The sequence below is a fragment of the Desmodus rotundus genome, chromosome 1, assembly GCF_022682495.2.
Source record: "Desmodus rotundus isolate HL8 chromosome 1, HLdesRot8A.1, whole genome shotgun sequence".
NCBI lineage: Eukaryota > Metazoa > Chordata > Mammalia > Chiroptera > Phyllostomidae > Desmodus > Desmodus rotundus.
The window spans coordinates 30133064-30156395 of record NC_071387.1 but is presented as its reverse complement, the minus strand read 5'-3'; the positions used below and the strand labels follow the sequence as shown (position 1 = coordinate 30156395).

Below are 23332 nucleotides of genomic sequence, written 5' to 3'. Positions count from 1 at the left end.
CTTTCATAAATTAGTTATTAAGGCAAAACCTGAGAGGGAGGACCAGGCAGCTCATCCCGGACGGCTGGGCTGCAGCTGCGAGCCCCGCGGGCTCTGGAGGTTGCTGGCACTTCTGATTTCTGCCTGAAGTTTTCTGCTCCCAGTCCCTGTGGGGTCATCACTAGAAGAAGACTCAGGGGAACCCTGGGGCTTTCTCTTGAAGGCAACGGGGAGCCATGGAAGGTGGCAGGCAGGGAAGGGACAGGACCAGGTTTGCATTTTAGAAGGGACTGTCTGGCAGTTCCAGGAGACTAGACTGTAGGAGGTGTGGCTGGAAGCCTAGAGGTTCAGATGGGGCCTTGAGGGAGGGGAGGGGAGGGGAGAAGGGAAGTAGGGGCAACTAGAGGTGCAGGAGCTGCCACTTACACCGATTCACCTGGGCCTTGTCAACTGTAGCCCTGTCCTTGGGGCCCAGGCCTGATGCCCACCTTGCCCAGGGCCCTGAGCTGATGTTAGTGCAGCTCCTTGGGGCCCAGTTTGGGCCAGTGACTCATTTCTGACTGGTTTTAGCTGAATATGACTGTTCTATCTTGCACCTGAGCTATTTGTCCCTCCTCGTCACAGTTCAGGGTTTTGGCCCCAAACAGCAGCACATGACAAAGGGATTTCCGGAGGTGGTTTATGGGACTTTTGCCGAAATAGTTGAGTGAACTTCACCTGCAGCCTACAGGGAGCCGACCCATTCCTCCGAGCTCTGTGCTTCTGCCTGGCCTGTCCTAAATTGGGGGGGGGGGGGGCCGAGGGTGGCCTGGTCCTCATCCAGGTAGGAAAGACCAACTGTGTCCTTCCAACAGTGGGCCTGAGCTCCCCCCCAGGCCCTGCATGCTGGGTCATCACTGATCTCTCAGCAAAGACATGCCCCCTCCTCCAGGAAGCCATCCAGCTCTCCCTGGATGGTCCTGACTAATGGGATGCAGGGAGCATGGAAGCCCAGCTCCGTTGCCTGGGGTTTCGACAGCTCTGAGATGTAACTACCAAGAGGCCCCACAGAATCAGACCGAAGTTCCCCTCTGTGGGACTCAGCCAGAAATGGGGTCACTTGTCCTCCCCTCCCCTCTCCTGCTTCCCGCTCCTTTCCTGACTTGTCCTGGGAGCACCTCCTGAGTGACTCACTTGCACAGGAATCTAAGACTGCTTCTGGGGAACCGACCAGGACAAAATTCCATGCTTCTATCCTGCAGTTAGTTAGCTTGTCTTCACCACCCTCCTCAGCAGCTCCATTACACACTAGAATGAAGCCTGCCAGGCCCCACCAACCTCTCCTTCTGCAGGAAAGTTCCCGGAGGAAACACCCTACCCCACCGCCCCACATCCCCTAGTTCCCTCCCTCCCCCTCCCTGGGAGGCGGCAGCTCCCCTCTGCTCCGCCCTGCTGCACCTGCAGTCCAGTCTGCACTTGGAATTGTGCTGCCCCATTGGATCTTGGTTCTGCCCCCACCTCACACAGCCTCCCTGGGCCTCCAGGGGGGTCCATCTGCATAGTGGGGTGCAGGGCACTGGACCGGGGTGAGCACTGCTGCTCTGGTCCTGGATCCCAGCTCCCTGCTCCCCCCACAAACTGAAAAATCTGAGAAAAGAGGAGCCAGCTCATTTAAGAATGAACAGTTGTTTCTCGCTCACAGAACTATATACTCTGGCTGTTACAGCTCATTACTAAATCTCAGCCGTTCCCTGAGAAGGATTAAGGAACCGGCTCCGGTGAAAATCCCTAGCAGAAATAATGTGCTCCCGCCACAGGGAGCCCTGGAAATTTGACTACGGTAATCCTGGTAATCCTCTCCTGGCCCTCACATCCCGGTGTTTGCACATCAACAGGGTCGGCCGCTTGTGAGCGCTCGCCTCTGTCCGGCTGGCAAACAGGACCCCAGGCAGCAGCCTTCCGATCCAGATCCACACTCAGGATTTCGGGGCTGCACAGTTGCTGGGAGGGCGGGGCAAGGGTGACTTGCCAGTGGAAGGAACCTGAGTCTAGACAGCCAGAGGCCTCGCTGCTCTGCCCGGAGCCTGCTGGTGACTCCGGCAGGTCAGCGTCTCCCCGCCCCCCAACTCTCAGTTTTCCCATTTGAAAAATGGGGTAGTATCCGCCTTTGCAGAGGTTCACTCACAGAGAACACCTTTACCCTGTGTCCACCCCAGCAGGGGCCTGGGGCCTCAGCCCTGGCGTGGCTGCTGGTCCATGGGCAAGATGGGCAGGGCGAGGGAACAGCGAGGGCCGGAGGACAATGGGGTGAGTGTGGCGGGGCCACGTGAGCCCAAACCCGAGGCTTGCAGCCAGCATCTCGGGCGTTAGGGTGGCAGCAGACGCTCCAGGAGCTCCCCAACATCTGAGGCCGTGAATGAACCAGCAGCTGGAGATGCGGCTGGTGGTTTGGGTCATGGGCGGTCATGGGTATTGTGGTCAAGTGCTTCAGTGTCAATGTGACCTGGCTTTGAGGCCCAGCTGAAACTTGGTGACTTTGGCCGAGTCGTTCCACCTCTCTGAGCCTCACAGTTTTTTTCTGTGTGGCGGTGAAGACCGCAGCATGAAGCCCAATGCAGAGCTGAGCGTGGTCTGGGTAGAGGCAGTGCCCCATGCCCCTGAGTCCCCCAGGCTGGGTCCTCTGTTCCCTAGAAGAGCAGGCCAAGGCACTGAGGAAGGGGCAGGTGGCTTCCCCGGGCTGGATGCAGGGCTATAGAAGAGCTGAAAGCGTGCAGGTGACCCAGGTCTGCACCGGAGCTAGGAAAAGTGGGTTGCCCTCCCATCCCTCCCTCTGCCCCGGTGAGTCCAGCCCCCAGAAAGCCTGTGATGCTGGTCCAGCTAGGCCTCCATCCTTCCTCAGGGAGGCCCTGGACCCTCAGCCTGAGGCTCCACACACTCACCCCATCCCTGGGGACACACCTCACTCAAAACCAAAACTCAAACACATTTACCAGAGGCCTGGGCTGGCTAGTGGGGCCCGAATGGACCCTCTGCTACTCTCTGCGGCCAGGACTCAGGCCCCTGGTATGGTAGAATGAGCTTCCAGCTGCCAGATGGGAGCCCAGGCAAGGGCCAGGATGAAACCCACATTGGGCCTAGCTTGGTGGACATCACCAGGGAAGTTCTTTCTCCTTTCTGGGCCTCAGCCTCCATATCTGTGTAGTGGGCGAGTAAGAGATCTCTGAGGTCCCTTTACAAGTCATTATAGCCATTGTGCTCTGTGGCCCAGAAAGGCGAAGGGAGCCCAGGTAGTGACAAGACTAGTACCCAGGCATCTGACTCAGGCTGAGGCTCTAGGACCCTGAGGGTGAGCGGAGGGAGGGCCCTGGGTAATGTGCTGTGAGGCCTGAGGCTGTGAGGTGGAGCCAAAGAGCTCAGGGCTTAGGGTGCAGCCCCTAGCTTCCCCTGTATGCCCCACCAACATGCCTCCCCTCCAAATGCAAACGGCGGGCAGGCACCCTGATTAGGGAGGAGAGGAACAGATAATTGAGGTAGAATCTACCTGACCCTTATCAGCTGTGTGACCTTAGGCAAGTCACCGCACCCATCTATACATAACTTTCCTCACTGTGAAGCGGAGGCCCCGAAATCTACCTCCCTGGGCTTCGCAGGAATTAAATGAACTCCTGTGTGTGAAGGGCTTGGCACGGAGCCAACACTCACTAAGCTCTAACACTCACTCCCTTTCTTTGGAGCTTCTTCCCCTCCTCCTGTGTCGTCAGCTGGCCTCGTCTTCACTGCCCACCTCAGCTGCTTCCATTTTCTTCTCTTCCCTTTAGGCCCATGCCCGTGCCTTCCAGCCTCCAGCCTTTGCTAATGCTGTTCATTCTGCCAGAAACGCCTGTTCTCCCTCTCTCATTCCCACTGTTCCAAGTCCTATCGCCTTCACTGTTCAGCTCAAATGCCACCTCCTCCAGGAAGCTGCTTCTCCAAGGAGCTCTGTGCCCTAGACAAGAACACAGAGAACAAGGACACCACCAGAGGCCGCTCTCTACCCACAGTGGCTCCCTCTACCTTCGTCCTGGGTCCGACTCAAACCCGTAGAGCATTTTTCTCCCCCCCTCCGCAGTACAGGAAAGTGCCCACTAGGTGGTGACAAAATGACATTCCCAGCAGGGATGAGCAAATAAGGGAAGCCAACCCCTGCCTCCTTCATTCATTTCTTCACCGAATATTTACCGAGCACCTGCCACGTGCAAGACTGTAGCACATCAGCAGGAAACAAAGCAACGAAGTCCCTAGTCTTGAGGCTCTTATGTTCTAGTGGGGAAGCGGGTAAGAGAGGGGCAGACAAAAAATAAGGAGATAAATGAAGCAAGGAAGCGTGAGGCGGCGGTGAGGGCAGCGGTAAGAAAACGCTGGGGCCTGCTTGCATCCAGACCTTCGAGTGAGAATTCCTTCAACGAACAGCAGGGCGGATAATCAAGGCGTCACTGGGAGGCTCTTAGAGCCTGGCCAAGTCAGAAACCCCCTCACCCCTTGCTGTTCAAAATGCAGTTCGTGGACCAGAAGCGTCAGCGTCACACGGAGGCTGCTTCAGAGTTGGGGGCAGCTGCGCTGTGCCCAGCACTGGGGGGTGCTTTCCTGTATGTTGTCTCCTGCAGCCCTTCCCCGTGGCCCGGGAGGCAGCCACACTCTCCCTGTCTCCCACCCCTCGGAGATCTTCAGGTGTCTCTGGGCCACATGTCCAGGCAGAGTCATTCTCTGCCTGAGTGGGTTGGGTAAGGGGCTAGCTTACAAGGTCAGGCCTGGGGTGCTGAGGTGGGACCCCGGCCCAGAGGACCAAGGCTGGACTGTCACCAGGGCTAGGGGCCAATGGAGAAGAGAGCGGGGCAGGTCTCCAGGACAGCTGGCTGGGGCCCAGGAGGGTCACTAGGGTGGCACAGGCCCTCAAAGCTCCAGATTTCAGAAGTCAGGAGTGGGGTCAGGCCAGACGACCAGATCGGATGCTCAAGGGCCAAGCAGACCCCCCCTCAGCCAGGCTGCCTTCAGCCAAGACCCCTGAACACTCCACACCCCTGACCAAGGGCAGGGAGTGTCCAGGGCCTGGAGCAGGGGACCGGGCTATAGGGAGCAAGTACCGCAGTAGTGAGAGGGAAGGCTGGTGGGGACAGGGGGCAGGCAGTGCCTGACATGGCCATGGCTTGGGCCCGTTACTTCCCCTGGCTAAAGGAGTGAGACCGAAAGTCCACCCCACTGTTACTGTTTCCTGGGCACCCCTGAGGCCCCACCCCTGTACTCAGCACATACCAACTACCATGACATGAAAAGATTGTCCCCATTCTGTCATTTGGAAACCAAGGATCAGACAGAAGATGTGCTTTGCCTGATGTCGTCCGGCCACTTTGTGGCCAAGGCAGGGGTTCTGAGCCAATCTTGTTCTCATAAAGCCTCAGAAGGGACACAGGCCACGAGCACCTAACCTCTGCTTCTAGCGGGACTTCAGATGTGTCCTGACCTGTATCAGTGCGCTACCGCTGCGGAAGAAACAGCCCCACACTCCGCGGCTTAGAACAGCAACCCTTCGCTGCCTCTCACACGTCCAGTCACACAGGACTAGATAAGACAGCTCAGCAGAGCAGAACAGAACACAACGTTCAGAAATAGACCCCAGGAAGCCCCAGCTGAGGACATGATAACAGTAGAATTTCAGATCACTGGGGGAAAGATGGATTATTTCATAAAAGGCATTGAGCAACCTGCTGGCTCTCAGGGAAGAATAGAGACCAAACTCTATAAAAAATTAAACCACAGAAGCCCCAGGCCTAGAAAGTTCGAGAGTTGTTTCTTTGAAAACTCAGCCCAATGTGAACAAGCTCTTTGTAGGTGCGGCAGCTTTAAAGCATGGCCCCCAAATTCCCCCATACTCTTCCCACAAAGAGGGGGGCCATGCCCCTCCTAGAAGCTGGCTCTGTGACCGTGTGACCAACGGAATATGGCAGGAGTGACGCAGCACTGTTTCCAGGCTCAGGGCCTCAGAGACTGACAGCTTCCCCCTTCTGTCCCTTGGGAAGGCCCAGGCTTGGGGCCCAGGCGCCAGGCGGCGAGGAAGCGCAGGCCACGGGCACAGGTCCCACATAGACGTTCATCAGGCCAGCAGCCCAGCACCGACCTTCAGTGAAGAAGCCTGCACTGACTCCAGCCCAACTGCCATCTGACTACACAGCCTGGAAGGGCCTGAGCGAGAAAGAGCCTGGAGCTGAGCCCAGCCAACCGCCAGAACCATAGGAGATGGCAATTCAGTGGTCATTGTGGCTTTCAGCGTCTGTGTTCTAGGGTCACTCATGATGCTGTCACAGGTACCTGGTACGCCATCAGTATGTGTGGCCAAACCGAGAAGCCATTAGAATAAAAAATGTCTGCATTAAAAATAATTAACAAGGTCAACAAACCAACCAGGGGAAACGTAAGACAACAAACCAGGGGAAAGACCGTATTTGCAACTTACATTACAGACAGAGGGCGTATTCTTCATTGTACAAATAGTTCCTACAAATCATCAAGCCAGGGATGCCCAACTCACCTGACCAGCCAAAGGGTATCATAGTTTCCAGTTTATGGTAACATAGTTCATAGACAAGGAAGAGGCCCTTAAATGAAAAAAATAGTTCTGAACTTGCCTCAAAAGAAAACTGCAACTTAAAATTGCAAGAATATACCATTTAAAAAATAATACCCCGGAGAAATAAGTGCTCTCATACACTACTGGTGGGAGTGTAACTTGAACAATTTTCTTTTTTTAATCATTGCCCTTTATTTTTCTCTTTTTATTGTTGTTCACGTACAGTTGTCTCCATTTTCCCTGCACACGCCCCACGCATCCCCACCCCCCACCCTTGACCCTACCCCCCTTTGGCTTTGTCCATGTGTCCTTTATACCTTGAACTATTTCTACGAGAAGCATTTTATCAGTGTCTGTCAAAATTCATAGTGCACATATTTTTTCCCCAAGCAATTCTGCTTCTAGGAAGTTATCTTGCAGGTGTACGTACACATGCGCAATCTGACACCAGCCAAAGACTGGTCCCCGCGGCGCTGTGACTGTAACAATTGTAACAATGGAAACGACCCGAGTGTTCATTCACGGGGACTATGCACTATTTCACTCCCACAGCGAAACGCTCTGCTTGGTACAAAGAGGTGCCACTCTGCACACTTCCGTGAGAAAACTGGGTAATGCAAAGTGTATATGCTCCCATCTAATGTGAAAGAGTGTGTGTGTGTGTGTGTGTGTGTGTGTTAAACACCTCAGAAAAAATGCGAATGCCCGTGGGGAGAGGTCCTGAGTGGGGGACATAAGGTGGGGGAGAAACAATTTTCACCGTGTACCTCGGGAAATGTGTATCTCCTTCACTTATTACTTATTTCAAAAACTAAGAAGACACTCACTTAAAAACAATACCAGAATCACTAGTTAACCATTTGGAAAAACAGTAAGAACAGCCCCACTTCAAACCACATGCACAAAAAGTTTCAAATGGAGCCAAGATCAAAATGTGAAAGTGAAATTGTAAAAGTCCTACAAAAACTTCTTTTCCTACTGTCATTTTGAATTTTTGCACTCTGTACATTTCAATTCCTCTGCCGGAGCTGTGACCCTGACCTTTACTCAGTCGCCCAGGTTTCTCCCAGGCTGCCACTTCCATGCTGATGACTCTGGAACAGCAGCCCCAGCCCCCCCCACCGTCACTGACCTTCAGACCCTAAATCACCCCCCTCCCGGTCTCCTCCCCCTGAGCACCCAGGCACCTGGAATTCAGCCCCTGCCCAGCTGAACTTAGCCACCTCCTCTTCTACCCTCAACACCTGCACACCCCCCTGGATATCCACCAGTGACAGCCACCTCCAAGAGTCCTTCCCAAGCCAATGCCTAGAAGTCATCCCTCACCTGTCCCCTTCACCTCCTGTTACAGACTGAATGTTTGTGTTCCTCCCCCAGTAAAAATTCAAATGTTGAATTTGTGATATTAGTGGGAGGGGTCTGTGGGAGGTGGTTGGGCCAAGAGGGTGGAGTCCTCATGAATGAGATTAGTGCCCTGACAAAGGAGGCCCCAGAGAGCTCCCTCACCCCTTCCACCAGGCGGGAACACAGTTAGGAGAGGGGCCTCTGCAAGCCAGGAAGAGGGCTCTCACGTGGAACCGAATCTGTGAGAAATAATGTCTGTTGTTTCAGCCACGCGGTCTATGGTATTTTGTTGCAGCAGCCCAAGTGGGCTAAGACACCCTCCCCGCTTCCACGGGCTTGCACGGGGGTTAAGAGCTTGGGTCTGGAGTCAGGGTGCCAGGCTTGAACCCAAGCTCTGCCTCTTACTAGCTGTGTGACTTTAATTAAACAAATGCCCTACCTTCTTGTCCTCAGCTTCCTCGTCTGTGAAGTGGGAAGAGTAATGGTACGTGACATGTTTAAACTGTGGTGAGTTGTTAATTCTGGTTCTTTGGACAGCGCCTGGAACTCGCTAAGAGCTCCCCAAATCTTAGCTACGCAGTAGATGATCAGTCGTACCCTGTGAGACCCAGGCTAGACGTCTGGCTCCTCTCCAGATCGGATCCTCCCCTCCCAACCCCTCACCCAGTCCCGCCTCCTGGGCCCTCAGCTGGCTCCAAGTTCTGGCTCACGCCCATCACCCAGTAGCACTTTTGAGGGCCAGCTGGGTGCTTTGCTTTGGGGGAAGGGACCCAAGGACGTGCCATGCCCCCTCCTGCCCCTGGTGGACAAGCTTGCTGGGTATGCGCGCCTGCCCTGGGGTGTGGGAGGAGCTGGGCTCTGTTGTCTCTCCTGATTAACAGAGATTGGGGCCACAGGGCCCTGCTGTCCCCAACAGGCCTGGCCTGGCCTGGGGACAGAAACACCTCACTGTGTCAATGTTTGAGGTATTTCAAAAAGTGTCCCTGAGGTGGCCTAGCCATGCAGATAATGGTGTGTGGGTATGACATTTATTAATGTGTTACTTTAAGAGAGGGAGACGGCAGGGTAGAGCACCGGCCAGGAATCCAGGTGACCTGGGGCACCAGCTCTGGACTTGCTGTGAGGCCCTAAGCTGAAGATGTCACCTCTCGTACCTGTCTCTGTTTCCTGTCTGGGTCTGGAGGAGGCAGAATGGATTCAGACACACTGAGCAGAGAAGAGACTGCCAGGCAGGGCTTTTGCCCTCTGGGTGCTCCTAGGCCTGGGAGCAAGTACAGGAACAGCCTCCCCCAGAGATAAAGGCAACAGAGCTGAGGAACAGGCCTGGGCCCTCCCACTTGTCCTGAGACTGGCTTCGGCATCTGCATCTGTGACCAACTCCCGGCCCTGAGGCGCCAGCCACCGTGTGGGTTTCCTAGGATGTGGTAGTGGTTGCTAAGCACCTACCGTGTTACATGCTGTCGTGAGCACTATACATAGTTCCCCTCAACGAGCCATGAGACAGGCAGGTACTGCCCATTTTACAGGTGAGGAGACTGAGCCACACGGAAGTTTAATGACTTGTTGCTGGTACATAGTAGAGCTGGTATTTAAAACCAGACAGTCTGGATGCAGAGCCCGAGCTCCTCACCACTCTCCTCCACCGCCTCTGTGCTTGATGGACGCCTAACACAGCCAGGGCCCATGCACATGTTGCTTGTTTAATAATCACGGTAACTCTCAGAGGTAACTGCTCATAACCCCATTTTGTAGCTGGAGAAACTGAGGCTTAGGAAGATGACGTGAACTGACCAAAACCACACAGTTTGCAAATGGACCCGGATTCAGACCCAGTTCCATCTGACTGCAATCTCCTGGTCTGCCCATGACCCCACAAGGCCCCACCCAGCACCTTGGCCCTTGCCCTATACATGACCTGCCAGTCATCTGGTGTCAAGCAAGCTGGGCGGCCCACAACCAATTAAACCCCACCCCTCAACTGCGGGCTTCATATGGGGAATTGCACCAAGTATTAAAGAGGCCCTTGCTGGATTCAGACGGCCCTGGTTCCAGCCTTCCGTGTTTGCACAATAGGCCAGGGTCAGAGCCCACTGTGCGACCGAAGGTCCCTGCTGAGAACAGTGGGACCACGATGCAACAGACCTAGGAAGGTGGTAAGGGCACTCGGGCCCTGGAAATAGGGACGGTCTCTGCCTACATCCCCGTCTGAAAACAGACACCCTGATCGCTGTAGGCACCCGGACAGATGCCCCAACTCATTCACACAGGACTCTGGGTCCCTTTCCCCACCCCAGCTTCCAGACACCCCTGTCAGTCCCTGAACTCCTGGGGCAATGGGTGCTCTCAGGGAGGCCCTAGGGGCCAAGGGCCACAGAACAGTCCCTGCTCCATTAAGGCTCGATCGCTTACCCACAGCTGCTCGAGGCGCACCCTGCCAGTGCGGGAACGCGCACTCGCTCGCTCCGCCCCCGCCCCGCCCCCTCCAGCCCCAGCCCGCCTGTTCCGAGGCCTGGCCCCTAGGTTGCGTCCAGCTTCCGGCCCACGGGGTCCGGGTCAGTGTCCAGAGGGAGCAGGTTGGATGAGGCCAGTGCGACTTATGAAGGTGTTCGTCACCCGCAGGATCCCCCCCGAGGGCAGGGCAGCGCTCGCCGGGGCTGCAGAGTAAGAGCCCTATGCCCCGCGCCTCTCCGCGCGCTGATCCTCCCCGCACCGCCCACACCGGGCTGGGGTGGTGTCGTGGAAGGGGCTGCGGAACCCCAGGCACCTTCCGGGGATCTGGGGCACCCCCGCACGCAGGGTGACTCAGCGTCTCCTGGAGCTACTTTGGAGGCGCCGGGGCGGGCGGGCTAGGGGCGTTCCCAGAGGCCCTCTCACTTTAGGTGCGGAGAACCGGTCCGTTATGGGGTCCCGAGAGAGCCAGAATTCTGCTTTTGGGCCTTGGCCGGGCTTTCCAACCTGTGCCCGACCGGAGACGGTCTTGGAGTTTGGGGGAGGCTTAGGGAAAGTTCCCTGGGGACCGGCTTTCTCCAGGCCCGTTGCAGGGACGCGTGGATCTGCACTTCCCCTGCCACTTGCACTGGGGGTGAGGAGGAAGGACTGCTGGAATCCGCGCCAGGGACGGGCTGGGGTCAGAGGGAAAACCGCTCGGGATGCAAGGTCCAGGCTGTTAATCCTTTAACTTCTAAGGTCACTTGGCAAAGTCAGGAACCTTGGCAGTCACTGGTCTGGTCCTTCAGACGGTTGGCATGGGCCTTTGGTGACAGCTCTTAAATCAAACCTTGTGTGCAAACCTTGCCAAGTGTTTTACATACATAAACTCTTTTAATCCTTGCAACACTTTGAAGTTGTACTGTAATCTCCATTTTACAGATGAGGAAACTGAGGCTGGGAGAGGTTAAGTGTGTTGCCCAAAGTCAAACAACTCTGCGTGCGGCAGGGCTGGGATTTGAACTCAGCTCTGTCTGACCACAGTGTGAACACTGCATTATACAGGTCTGCCCTGCCTACTACGCCAGGCAGGAGAAGGTGGACCCCAGCCTCAGAGATTCGTTCATTTTGTTCAGTGCAACAGAATCTTTGCTGAGGACCTGCCGGGTACCCAGCATTGAGGGGGAGCAGGGAAAGGCAGAAACAATGGCAGTGATGGCAGTGGCTCACTGCCACAGCCCCTCGCCCCGCTCAAGGAAGGGAGGATGAAAGGTGACCTGGGGCCGGGCTCAGTCGGCCACGTGCGGCAGCAGGGTGTTCTGGGAGGTGCCAGCAGGCGTCCTGTGTCCGGCACATGTAGATGCTCCATAGGCTGGCTTCACTGAATTAAGTGGCCAGGGTTGGCAGGCTGGGCAGCACCCATGGGAAACACGCTCAGAGCCTCTAAGTGCACCTTCCGTGTCGCATGGCTTTGGTCATGTCCTTTCTGGCCAAGTCCAAGTGCAAGTATGTTTTCCGTTTCATGGACTCACGGGACAGGACATGCAACGGGACGTGGAATCCAATCCCGGTTGATGCAGGAACCTGCACCCCCGCCCCCACCTGGCCCCAGGGAGCGGAGGGGGAGAAAGCTTTCCTGTGTTGAGCTGAGGGCTGTCTCCATGGCTTTCCTTTCAGGCAGGTCCTTGTCCGCCCTCTGTGCTCTGTGGGAGCCCTTCACCCTCCAGCCACCCTCTCAGGACAGTTCTTTTTTTTTATTTTAATGAAGATTTTGTTCACTTACTTTTAGAGATAGGGGAAAGGAGGGAGAAAGGGAGAGAAACATCGATGTGTGAAACATAGATTAGTTGCCTCTCGCATGTGCCCTAACTAGGAACGGAACTGGTGACCTTTCTGTCCAAAGGCCGATGCTCAATCCACTGAGCCACACCAGCCAGGGCTCAGGACAGTTTTGAAGTTGTCTGCACATGACCCTGACTCCCTTTAGCCAGTTTCAGGCAGTCTGAGGCCCGTAAGTAGAAGACAGTGTTTCCTACTCTGAGTGGAGGACTGCAGATGAGGCTGGGGGACTTGGGGGGCCTGGGAGGATCTACGGGGCTGCCCTGCTTCAGCGGTCTTTCCTTTGCCTCAGCTGCGAGGTGGAGCACTGGGATTCAGATGAGCCCGTCCCCAACAAGGAGCTGGAGCGAGGTGTGGCCGGGGCGCACGGCCTGCTTTGCCTCCTCACTGACCGCGTGGACAAAAGGCTCCTGGATATCGCAGGTGTGTGCATTGGGAAGGTCTGGGGAGGATTCCCAGGTGTCTTGGCCTGTGGGCCATGTCAGCCTGTTGCTCCTGGTTCCCGGAGCAGATCAGCAGTGACCTCTCTACCTTCTGAGGGCAGTGGCTGCAGATCGGCCAGGGGGAGCAGTTGTGTGCAGCTCCATCTGCTACACGCATCGCTGCTCTCTTGCCAGTGACTCCCTAGAGGGAGACTTCAGGGGGCAAAGACCATGCATGGAGGCAGCAGGGTGTGGGGGAGAGCATTTCAAGGTCCCAGGCCCTTGTCTGGCCTTGCCACAGCCTTGCTTTCTGACCTCCAGCAAGGCCCTGCCCCTCTGGACCCATCTAGAGCAATGGTCCCCAACCTTTTTTGGTACCAGGAACCGGAATCATGGAAGACAATTTTTCCATGGACATGGGTGGGGGTATTGATTCAGGGGACAGGAGGTGGAGCTCAGGTTGTAATGCAAGCGAAGCAGCTTTGCTCCCTCGCCCGCCGCTTACCTCCTGCTGTGCAGCCCAGTTCCTAACAGGCCACGGACCAGAACCAGGCCACGGATCAGTACCAGTCTACGGCCAGGGGCTTGGGGACCCTTGATCTAGAGCATGCAGGAGGGCTTGAACCCCACGAGGAAAGGTAAGAATGATGCTTTTTCTGTACCACAGGAGCCAATCTCAAAGTCATCAGTACAATGTCTGTGGGCGTTGACCACTTGGCTTTGGATGAAATCAAGAAGCGGTAAATGCAGCGTGGGCTCTGGAAGGGGGCCTGGGGTGTGAGGGGTGAGACGACCAGAGACGGAGGAAGAGGAGCTGAGTCCTCATTTGTTTTATTTCATATTCCTAACTTTTCAGTGGGAATGTGAAGTGGCTGATGATAAAATCTGTCTATATGTACACAGGCATTTAAAATAAGCACAAGGGGTCAGAAACAGGCGGGTAAATATCCAGCCAAGTAGCACCCTTCTACATTCATTATCTTTTTTGACCCAACAAAAATCCCTTGAAGTAGAAGAGGCAAGTATTATTATTTCCCTCTTTAAATGAGGAAATTCAGAAAGGCTAAGTAGTTAGAAAGGTTAAGTTAAGTAGTTAAGTAGATCCAGACTTTGGATCCTGGTCTCCCATCTTCGTATCCTTTCCAAAGCAGGAGATAATGAAACGGAATGAGGGCTGACAATTACTCAGTGCTCATTTACAGCTCTGAGCTTCCTGGCAGGCAGGGCAAAGGAGCATCATGGAAATGTCCCAGCAATAGAAATTGGTGAAGGTGCTTGAAACCAGTGTTACCTCCAGATGTTTGATTCGTAGTGGGATCCGTGTGGGCTACACCCCAGATGTCCTGACAGATGCCACTGCGGAACTCGCCGTCTCCCTGCTGCTCACCACCTGTCGCCGGCTGCCGGAGGCCATTGAGGAAGTGAAGAAGTAAGTCAGCACCTGGTGGGAAAGTTGGCTCTGCTCAGCTGCTGGCTCCTGAGCACCCAGGGTCACGCTGGCCCAGATGTGATCCTGGTCCCCAGATATGCCCCATCTAGTGAGGGGGGACAGACTTAGCCAAAATACTACAGTATAAGGCAGAGCTGAAATAAACAGTGCATGAAGGCAAATCGTGAGAGAAGAGGACAAGGGAGGTGAGGCGGTGAGGGCAGGAGTGTGGATCAGGGAAGGCTTCACGGAGGAAGTAGCAGGTAGTGTCCTCTTGAGTGCCCCACTCCTCACACACAGTGCAAAAATACGAAAGCTCTGAAAACCGAAGGTTGTTTCATAAATCTTCTGGCAGCAAAACTTGAACTAACAGGTGGCTGCTTATGGTTTCAATTTCTCCGAGTCAGTATGAACGTTCATATTCCGCTGCAGATACACCAGGGTGCTGGATCCAGCTCACTGCCCCACGTGCTGCTGAGGGGGTTATGCAGAACGTAGCATGTGCACCAGACTCCCTTTCTGAAATCTGGCCTGCGGGTTTCAGATCAGGGATTCACGTCTGCTTATCCAGAGCGGGGGGAGGCATTCCAGGTGCAGGGCCCAGCCCAAGCAAATGCAGGCCCTCCTCTGAGAATGCGGACCGGGAGCATGCGCGGGGCAGAGCTGGACAGCATCGTGGGGCTGATTAGACACAGTGCTAAAAATCCCACTCACCCTTCTCTCTGGGGGCTCCATACCTTCAATGGAAGTGATTCAAGACTGGCTCGTTCCCCTGTCCATCCAGGGCAACAGCGGGTGGGCCTGTGGCTTTACATTTTGTTGGTTCCCTGCAATCCTGAGTTTGCCACCTGCTGCGTGATCTCAGGCAGGTCAGCCTTTCTGGTCTCAGTTTTGCTACCCGTTAAACAGGATGAGAGCTTCTAAGGCCTCTTCCGGCCATCAAGTTCTGTATCCCCAGTAGCTTTAAAGGAAGGGTCACTCCTGCTGCTTGTCCACAGTGCTCAGTGGCTCTGGGTGCTGCTTATGCCTGTCAGTCCTTTGACCTGGAGGGTGGGGCCTATTCCTTGGAACACAGCCCCTGCCCAGGGGTGCTGGATCTGTGCGTTTTCCGTGGGCCTTTCTTTCTCTTTGCCGGAGGCCGGGGTCCCTCACCCTGCCTGTCTCCCTCCCCGCAGTGGTGGCTGGACCACGTGGAAGCCCCTGTGGATGTGTGGCTACGGCCTCACGGCAAGCACCGTTGGCATCGTCGGGCTGGGACGCATAGGTGAGGCCCCTTCCTGCCCCCTTGCCCACCCCAGGTCACATGGTTTGGTTTAGGTCTCCAGCTTCATGCGTCTGGACGCCAACCATCCTTTGGAAAGGTTTGCCATAACTCTGCATGCAGTGGGTGTATCTCTAATGAGAAGATGCCGCGGTCCAGCCGCAGCAGGGTCCAGGGGTTCCTGAAAGGTGGGTAAGGCGTCGGCGATGGGAGACAGACGACATCATGCCTCACAGGACAGTGGAGCTCTGTTCCGTTTATTGCAAGTACAAATGGATTGTTATATTTTCCTTTTTGGCATAGATTAACATTTGCAAGTGTATAGCATGATCAGTTAAGCAGAAACATCAATACAAAGGTAACCATGAAAAGTACGAAAGTTTCCATGGATATAATTATATTAAACAAAGATTGTTTTGACCAAAGTTTTCATAGATTCAGTTATAGTGAACAAAGATTATTTTAACCAGGAGAGTTATAAATCAGAAGATTAGACATTTTCAGAAATTGTTCATAGGGCAAAAGTATACGGTAGATTGAGCAGAGGCAATAAGGCCTTTGTGATATCTAACTTAGCTATCTATCTTTTCTGTCTAAAATGTTTCTCTGTGTACTATAAACTTTAACTTCATAGTAACTGTTTCTACATGCTTAATAGCTAACCAGCTTTTCTTATTTCTAGGGCTGTCTAATTGATATATATTCTTATTTAAGGTAAAGGAGGGGCTGTTCTCCACCAACTTTTAGACATTCAGGGGCTATTTCATTAGAGGGGATTATTTCTTACTCAGGTTTATAAACACATTGTTTAAACAATTTTGGGCATGATTCAGTAGTCTGGGGAGAACTAGTTGTCCCTTCAGAAGTTCCCTCAAGGTTCGAGCCTCTTTCTCCTCATGGGAATCAAGGTTCAAAGTAAGACCATGAATAATATCAACAAGGAAGTTACCAAAAGCAATCCCAGGAAAACTGCCGCCCCCCTTTGTATGCCACATTCTCCTCCAGACAGATGGACTCCTTGAATTCCTTCTTTCCATGTCCGGACCTTGTCAGACAACATGGTTGGAAGAGGACGTGGCAAGAAGATACAGCTTCATAAAACACAGGCAAAAACAGAAATAGAAAAGAAACACAGGAGTTCTTTGAGAACTCACCCAGTGATGGAAGCAAGTTGCAAGAGCCAGGGTTCTTTATGACGGCAGCTCCATACAGAACAATGCACGAGGCTGGCTGGGTTGGGGCCTGTGGGAGGGGTTTGCTTGGGGGAGCCCGTGCTCCCAAAGGCCTGGGTTCTGGAAAGCATTTGACTCGTGCAGACGTAACTCAGGAACTAGAGGGTCCCGTGGGCTGAGCTTGCCTGTGATTCTGCAGATGGGGTGGAGCTGTTTTGCCGCCACTGGAGAAGCCTGGCATAACGGCATGGGCTCAGCCAGGCAGCGGTCGGGTTCTCTGGCACCCTGCGTGGGGCAGAGGTGAGAGGGTGCAACGCGTGTGTGGCCTGTCCGGCCAGCTGGTAGCCCTGCCTCTTACACTAGAGTTGCTTGGAGAAACCCACGAGCTCTGGGGCACGTGCTGAGTCTGAAAATCCAACTGCCCAGGCCTGTCTCAGGAACAGCAGACATGGCAAGTTGGCAGTCTGACAGTGCCACCAAAAAACCATCGGAGGCCTGGGGCTTCGTTAACAGCAGGGTGGATGGGCACTGTTGGTCAGAACTCTCCTGGGATGCCAGTCCAGTTCTCAGGGAAGGTCAGCAAACCGGCCTCCAGATGGCTGGGACTGTGCGAGGACAGCGCACACCACTGTCTCCGGTCTCTGAAGGGCTGTCCCATGGACCCTGTGGGGCAGGTAGTGCGGGCTGGCTGGGGGCTGGCTGCACTGCGGCAGGACCGGCTCACATTGGGACCGTGCTAATGAAAGGGTCTGTCCCTTGCCCCCAGGGTCTCCTTTCTGAGGGGTTGGGACAAGCTGTGACTCCTTGTCTCTAGGCCAGGCCGTTGCTCGGCGACTGAAGCCATTCGGGGTCCAGAGATTTCTGTACACAGGGCGCCAGCCCAGGCCTCAGGAAGCAGCAGAATTCCAGGCAGAGTTTGGTGAGTAAAACCTTGATTTCCACAGGAGCCCCACCTGTGCTCCGTTGTGGCCGAATTGGCAGGCAGAACACAGGAACTCCAGGTGTGTCCAGGACGTGCCGTGTCCCTTAGTGTGATCCAGTCTACCTGCCTCTGGGCAGAGGCCCACTCAGGGGCACAGAGACTTATCCAGGCCAGGCAGTGATTTCTCTCGGTGCCAGGCGAGCACTGCCGGGCTGTCTCAGAGTCCCTGTCCCCATTGCACATGGTGTGGGCAGAGCAGCAGGGATGATGACAGAGGTAAGGAGCCGCTGGGAACTTTCACTCGGTTTCCTTAAACTGGTGAGCATTACTCACCCCAGCCCGGGTCCAGGTGCATCCAGCCCCTGGCACGGTGCACAGCTCAGTGTGCAGAGAACAGGCTGGATTCCAGCCATTCCTCACCCCATTGGCCTGTTGGGCACTGACGTTGGTGAAAGCCAAAGTGGCCCAGCTCCCACTGTGTGACCCGAACAAGCTCCTGCCCCTCTCTGGCCTCAGTTTCCCCATCTGTTAGACCAGGGGGCTGGGCTAATGATGAAAAACACCAGGGTCCCATGAGTGGCTGTCCACTGTATGATTTCAAGACATGCAGGTAGAAACAAGGCCTCCAGGAAGCATCTGGGGAGTTTCCATTATGGGAGGGGAGGGGGGACCGGAGGGACCGGCCTCCTACCCTCTTACTGTTCCTAAGTGGCACTGAGCATCTGATGGAGCCCCGCCCTTCCTCAGTGTCTACCCCCCAGCTGACTGCAGAGTCTGATTTCATCGTTGTTACCTGCTCCTTAACACCTGCGACCAAGGGGCTCTGCAACAAGGACTTCTTCCAGCAGATGAAGAAAACAGCTGTGTTTGTCAACATCAGCAGGTATCCCGGGGCCGCCTGACATCCCTGGGTCCTGGGGCAAGCCTAGAGAGGGGCTGTCCCTGGTGCTACGATCTGAGGTTTTTCTTCCCCATCGCTGAGGAGCCCTTGGGCTGAGCTTGCCACTCCCCATAACCTAACCCACCAGCCACCTCAGAAATACAGTGAAGGCCGCGGAGAATGTCCTGGCTGGGAGGAAGATCCGTGAGAGCAGGGCCTGGCCTGCCTGGTGCCCAGCAGTACCCCCAGCCTTGCTCAGGGCGGCCGGGCACATCGCAGCGTTGGTGTCAGGAGTGAGGACATGACGGCGTGAGGTGCACAGGCATCCTTGGGCAGCCCGTTCCTCTGAACCACAGAGGGGTGGACTTGATGATTTAACAGCCCTTCAGGGGCTGACCTTCCATTGCACTGAACCTGGACCTGTCTCTGTGAGTCAGTGACAGCTTGTAGCTTCATGCTTCCGGGAAGACAGGCCCAAAACTCAAATTGCCTTGGTTTGTCAAAATGTCCCCAGGGTGCCTTCAGGCCATTGGGCATGTGATGGGAGCAGACCTTCCTTATCTGCCTCTCCAAGCCCTTCCTAGCTGGTGCCCTTTGAACCAGCTTAAATCAGTTTGGAGGCAAATAAAGGTGAGGGAAGAGGTTGGATGAGGTTACCCCTCCACCCCACCAAGGCTCTCCACCCGAGGTGTCTGTAATTACTGGTGTTAGGCTACAAAGGAGGTGGCATGGAGGTGGAGGGAACACAGGGCTTCCGCTGACGGCTGGCAGTGTGACAGCTTCCATTTACTGAGCACCCACACGGACCCAGAACTGTGCAGGCTGCTGTGTTATTTATTATTGTACAAGTGTTATTTAGTGCCCAAAGTGAAGTCTCTAGCAAATTAGTTCTTTACTTCAGTGGTTCAGTCCTGGGAGGGCAGGCCGCTCACTCAGATGGGTATAGTCAGGTGTATCACATCTGCCCTTGGTCAGGCAGGTGACTGACGAGCGGCGGAGCTTCTTAGTGGGTGGTCTGGGGAGCAGCCAGCTCGGAAGCACCTGGATAGGGCCCTGTTTCTGCAGTTGCGTGTCAGTAAGCTTTAATCGTCCCAGCACTCCGGGAGTTAGGTTCCTTCTATATCGCAGGAGGAACGTGAGACACAGCTAGAAAGTGGCAGAGCTGGGCTTCCCTGATTAGAAGATCTGCATTACTAGACAGACAGACTGTAAGTAAGGACTTAAGACCTACTGCTTTAGAAGTCAGTGCCAAGTGCCAGGTTGGTGGGAAAATTCATTCCGTGGGTGGTTCTGCCCTAAAGGCAGGCCTTGGTGGAGGGAGGAGCAGGGCACCCACATCACTGTCGTTCCCAGGGGAGATGTGGTCAACCAGGACGATCTATATCAGGCCTTGGCCAATGGTCAGATTGCAGCTGCTGGGCTGGATGTGACGACCCCAGAACCACTGCCTACGGACCACCCTCTCCTGACCCTGAAGAACTGTGGTAAGAACTGAATTTTTGCCATGCAGTCATCCGCTGCCTGGCGGGACCACAGTAGTTAGAAATGGCCTGGGGGTGCTGTGTGGAGCTACTGAGAGCAGTACGAACACAAAGGGACACACCCAGGGACCATAAATGTTAATGCCATTAGAGGCACTGATGCATCACAACAGGGGAGGGGCCTCCTGAGCAGCTCACCTGGGTCTGGGTCCCTAAAGGAGTGAATGGAGGTAGAGCTGAGTGGATTTGTTTAAAGAGAATGGGTTGACTGGGTGTCTTTTATCCATAGCTAGTCATGGGTAGAACCCACTACTAGAAATTGCTGTCACCACTTTTAAGTGTGGGAAGTCACAAGTGAAATTACAGTACTAATATTTGTAACCTGGGCCAGTTAGTAAGCTGTTGTCCCTTGGCTGCAAACCTACCCCTGCGTGGTTTGCTTTGTGATACAGGGGCCGGTTCTCTAATTTCTGCCGGCTGAGGCAGCGGGACTGGGCTCCCTCCCGCCTTCCTGTCTGTCGTCTGTCCGAGAGCGGCCGCAGCAACACTTCTTCACTAGCAGCAGCTGCTCCTCCCTGTAGTGCCTGGGGGATCCAGTTTGCAGTTTTCCCAACACGTGGTTAACCACTGTGCCTCCTCAGACAAGCCACAGCCGGTCAGGGTCCTGGCCACAGACGTAGGAGTTGCAGCTCCCAAGGGGCCTTCCCTCAGTCTTCTAAGTGTGAACAATCCCACCCTTCCCCTCATCCCCCGAGGGTTAGGGAGGGAGATGCTCCCGCGGTCATTCTCTGCAATACCTACGTGCAGTGGTTCTCAAACTATTATGTTCCTCAGTCACCTGCAAGGACAGATCGAACACAGGGTGCCGGGCCCCCAAGGTTTCTGCTTCAGTTGGTCTGCCGTGCTCCGCGCCAGTGCTGCTGGGCCTGGGACCACACTTTGAGAACTACTGCCCTGGTGTTTTTAGCCTCCTGTTACCTAGTTAACAACTTTATACCTTAAGTTCTTTACATTAAGTTCTGTCTGTGCAGGTGGCTGGTGTGGTTTCTCACACTAATATATAACTGTGGTTAGGGCAGTAGGTGTCTGGGCCAGTCCCTGTCCTTTCTCTATGTTCTGCATTGGAAACCCAAAGAGAAGCTGCCTTCCCTGCAATGAATGCTCCCATTATTGTAGCCCTTGGAAGCTTTACTGTTCCCACCCGGACACCAGCCAGAAAGGAACATTGGCTATGATGTCAGGCCCATGACCACAGCCAGGAAAACTCCCCATCCCCCCAAGGCCTGGGAGTTCAGTTCAGCGCCCCGAGTACTGCTTTGAAAAGGCACTCTTTGGAAGTGACCTCACGTGCTCTGCTGTGCTGTCCAGCGTTTCATCTTGTCGTTCCTTCTCCAGAGAGAAGCCCTGTGGCATCACTTTCGGGGGTGCAGGGTATGGACGAGCAGTTAAATTGGCACCATGCACTACCTGGTAACTGAAGGGCTGAGTTCTAGCTACGCTCCAAGGCTCCTTTCAGGCTTCTGTCCTTTCTTATATTCAGGAGACAGCTCCTTGTCTCCCTGCTTCTGGGTGTCAGTAACCTGGATTCCCTTTCCGCTTACTCTGATCCTCGGCCTCAGGGGAGTGCGGTGCTGAGTGACAGGGGGGAAGGCAAATCAAGGGATACTGAGGTAGGCTCTCTATTCTTACCGGCAAGCCATGGCCAGGAAAGCAGGGCCCGCTTTAAGGCTCCTGAGCGCCCCCCTCTGACCTCCCTCTTCCTCTTCTTCCCAGTGATCCTGCCTCACATTGGCAGTGCCACCCACGGAACCCGAAACACCATGTCCTTGTTGGCAGCTAACAACTTGCTGGCTGGCCTGAGAGGGGAGCCAATGCCCAGTGAACTCATGCTGTAGCCAGACAGGACACCAGGAGCCAGGCAGGCAGAGCCCGGAGTGCTGTCAGGGGTAGCAGGCTTGACCTGGACCCACAGGACGGGAGCCGAGCCTGGTCTGTACTGAAGCTGCGGAAGGGAGACTGGTGCTGATGGATGGGCGTGCCACTTTTGTGGCTGAAAACACCTGAGCCAAAAGTGTGTAACTATTAAATAATTCTCTGAGACTGTGTTGGCCTGTAATTGGGAGGAGCTAATGGTAAGAGCTCCTTTACCTTTCATCTGCTTTACCTTTCCTAACTCAGAGCATCTAGCGTGACCTGCGCATTCAGCTTCCCACCGCAGTCCTTACCCCCTAGCATTTTAATGATCAGAACCTGTCCAAACCTTACCCCTCATCCTCTGCTCAGATCCCTTCATGTGTCCGTCCCTGAGAACAGGAAAACCATAGCCCAGCAGTGACTGTGACACTAGAACCTGCTGCCTAGACCCCTGGGGAACCAGGGAAGAATAACTGGAAGTGAGTTTCTTAATTTTTATTTTACAATTAGTTTCAGCACCACCACACTTTGCTCCCTTTGTCTATCTCGTCCCCACCCCCAACCCCAGGTGGATGTCCTTGTTCTAACCACCAACTCACTCTTCCCCAAGGCCAGGCCACCTGCACTGCCAAAGCGCTACTCCTGCCGAGGGAGCAGGTTCCAGCCCTTTCCCACAGCCACACCAAACTGGCACGTGGAGTTTTCAGTCTGGGAGGCAAGGAGGGGGGCAGCAGAAGGCATAAGATTAAGCAATAAAAGCCGGTGGGCCAAGAACAGAAACTCACACAAGCCCACAGCTCAAAGACAAAGCACAGGCGGGGCAGAGGGTACTAAACTGAGGGAATGACCAAGAGCTTTACAGTGTTTTAAACTGACCTCAGTTTATTACTGAGAGCTTTACAGTGTTTTCTACAAGACTTGATTTAAAAAAATATTCTGGTCAAAGCAGCTTTAGCAGAGAAGGTAGTACTACATCCGTTTATTTTTTTTGTTTTAAAATTAACCTAAGTGCAGAAAAAGAACACATATTTAGTTAGATTATGAATGTGACAAATTTTTATTTCAAAATCTCAAATTCTGACCAGGAGGGCACCACTGACAGAGGTGCCCTGACAGAGCTTTATGATGTGATCACCAGAAATGATTACGCCAGGCTAGAATTAAGGCCAATCAATCAAAATCCAGGTAGCCAATGCCAGTTAGAATTCAGGTAGAAACTATGGATCATAGGAGCCCCGGACTGGTTTCCCAGGGAACCTCTGAACTACCTTGTAAGCACTACAGCTTGTGTGAGCACACTGGCCCGCACGCTTGCTTCTCACATGGAAACTGATTGACTAAGAGGTAGATGAGCAATTCCAGGTTCCACCTAGCAGAGGAAAGGCAGGACTCTGGCCCCTGTGCTGGAGACAGGCCCCGAAGCAAAGTCCACTTAAGCCTGAGATGAGGTGAGGGGCAGCCTCCTGGGACCACCTGCTTCAGGTGGAAGGGAAGAAGGGCTGCCCCTGCTCTTCCCGACATCACTGGTTCTTCTCCCCAGGCCCAGGCAGGGCTTCTTGTCCATGCTGACCCACCTGTCTCCCACGGTTAATCTCACAAGACACTGGTCCCCATGTCGTGCAGAGGGGTGGACGTAGAGCCTCCTCACTTCAAGTCAAAACCCAACTGCTAATAATTAGCCA

The 23332-nt window shown here is 54.4% G+C and overlaps 1 protein-coding gene across 1 annotated transcript; it reads left to right on the top strand.

The window, feature by feature from the left end:
* Nucleotides 1–10402: 10402 nt before the first annotated feature.
* Nucleotides 10403–21836, top strand: GRHPR (glyoxylate and hydroxypyruvate reductase). Its single transcript, XM_024560007.4, has 9 exons — nt 10403–10564; nt 12462–12592; nt 13259–13331; nt 13904–14020; nt 15196–15284; nt 17268–17372; nt 18123–18258; nt 19609–19739; nt 21510–21836. Exons 1-9 carry the CDS (start codon nt 10482–10484, stop codon nt 21629–21631), a joined length of 987 nt encoding a protein of 328 aa, XP_024415775.1. The 5' UTR covers nt 10403–10481; the 3' UTR covers nt 21632–21836.
* Nucleotides 21837–23332: the final 1496 nt, after the last annotated feature.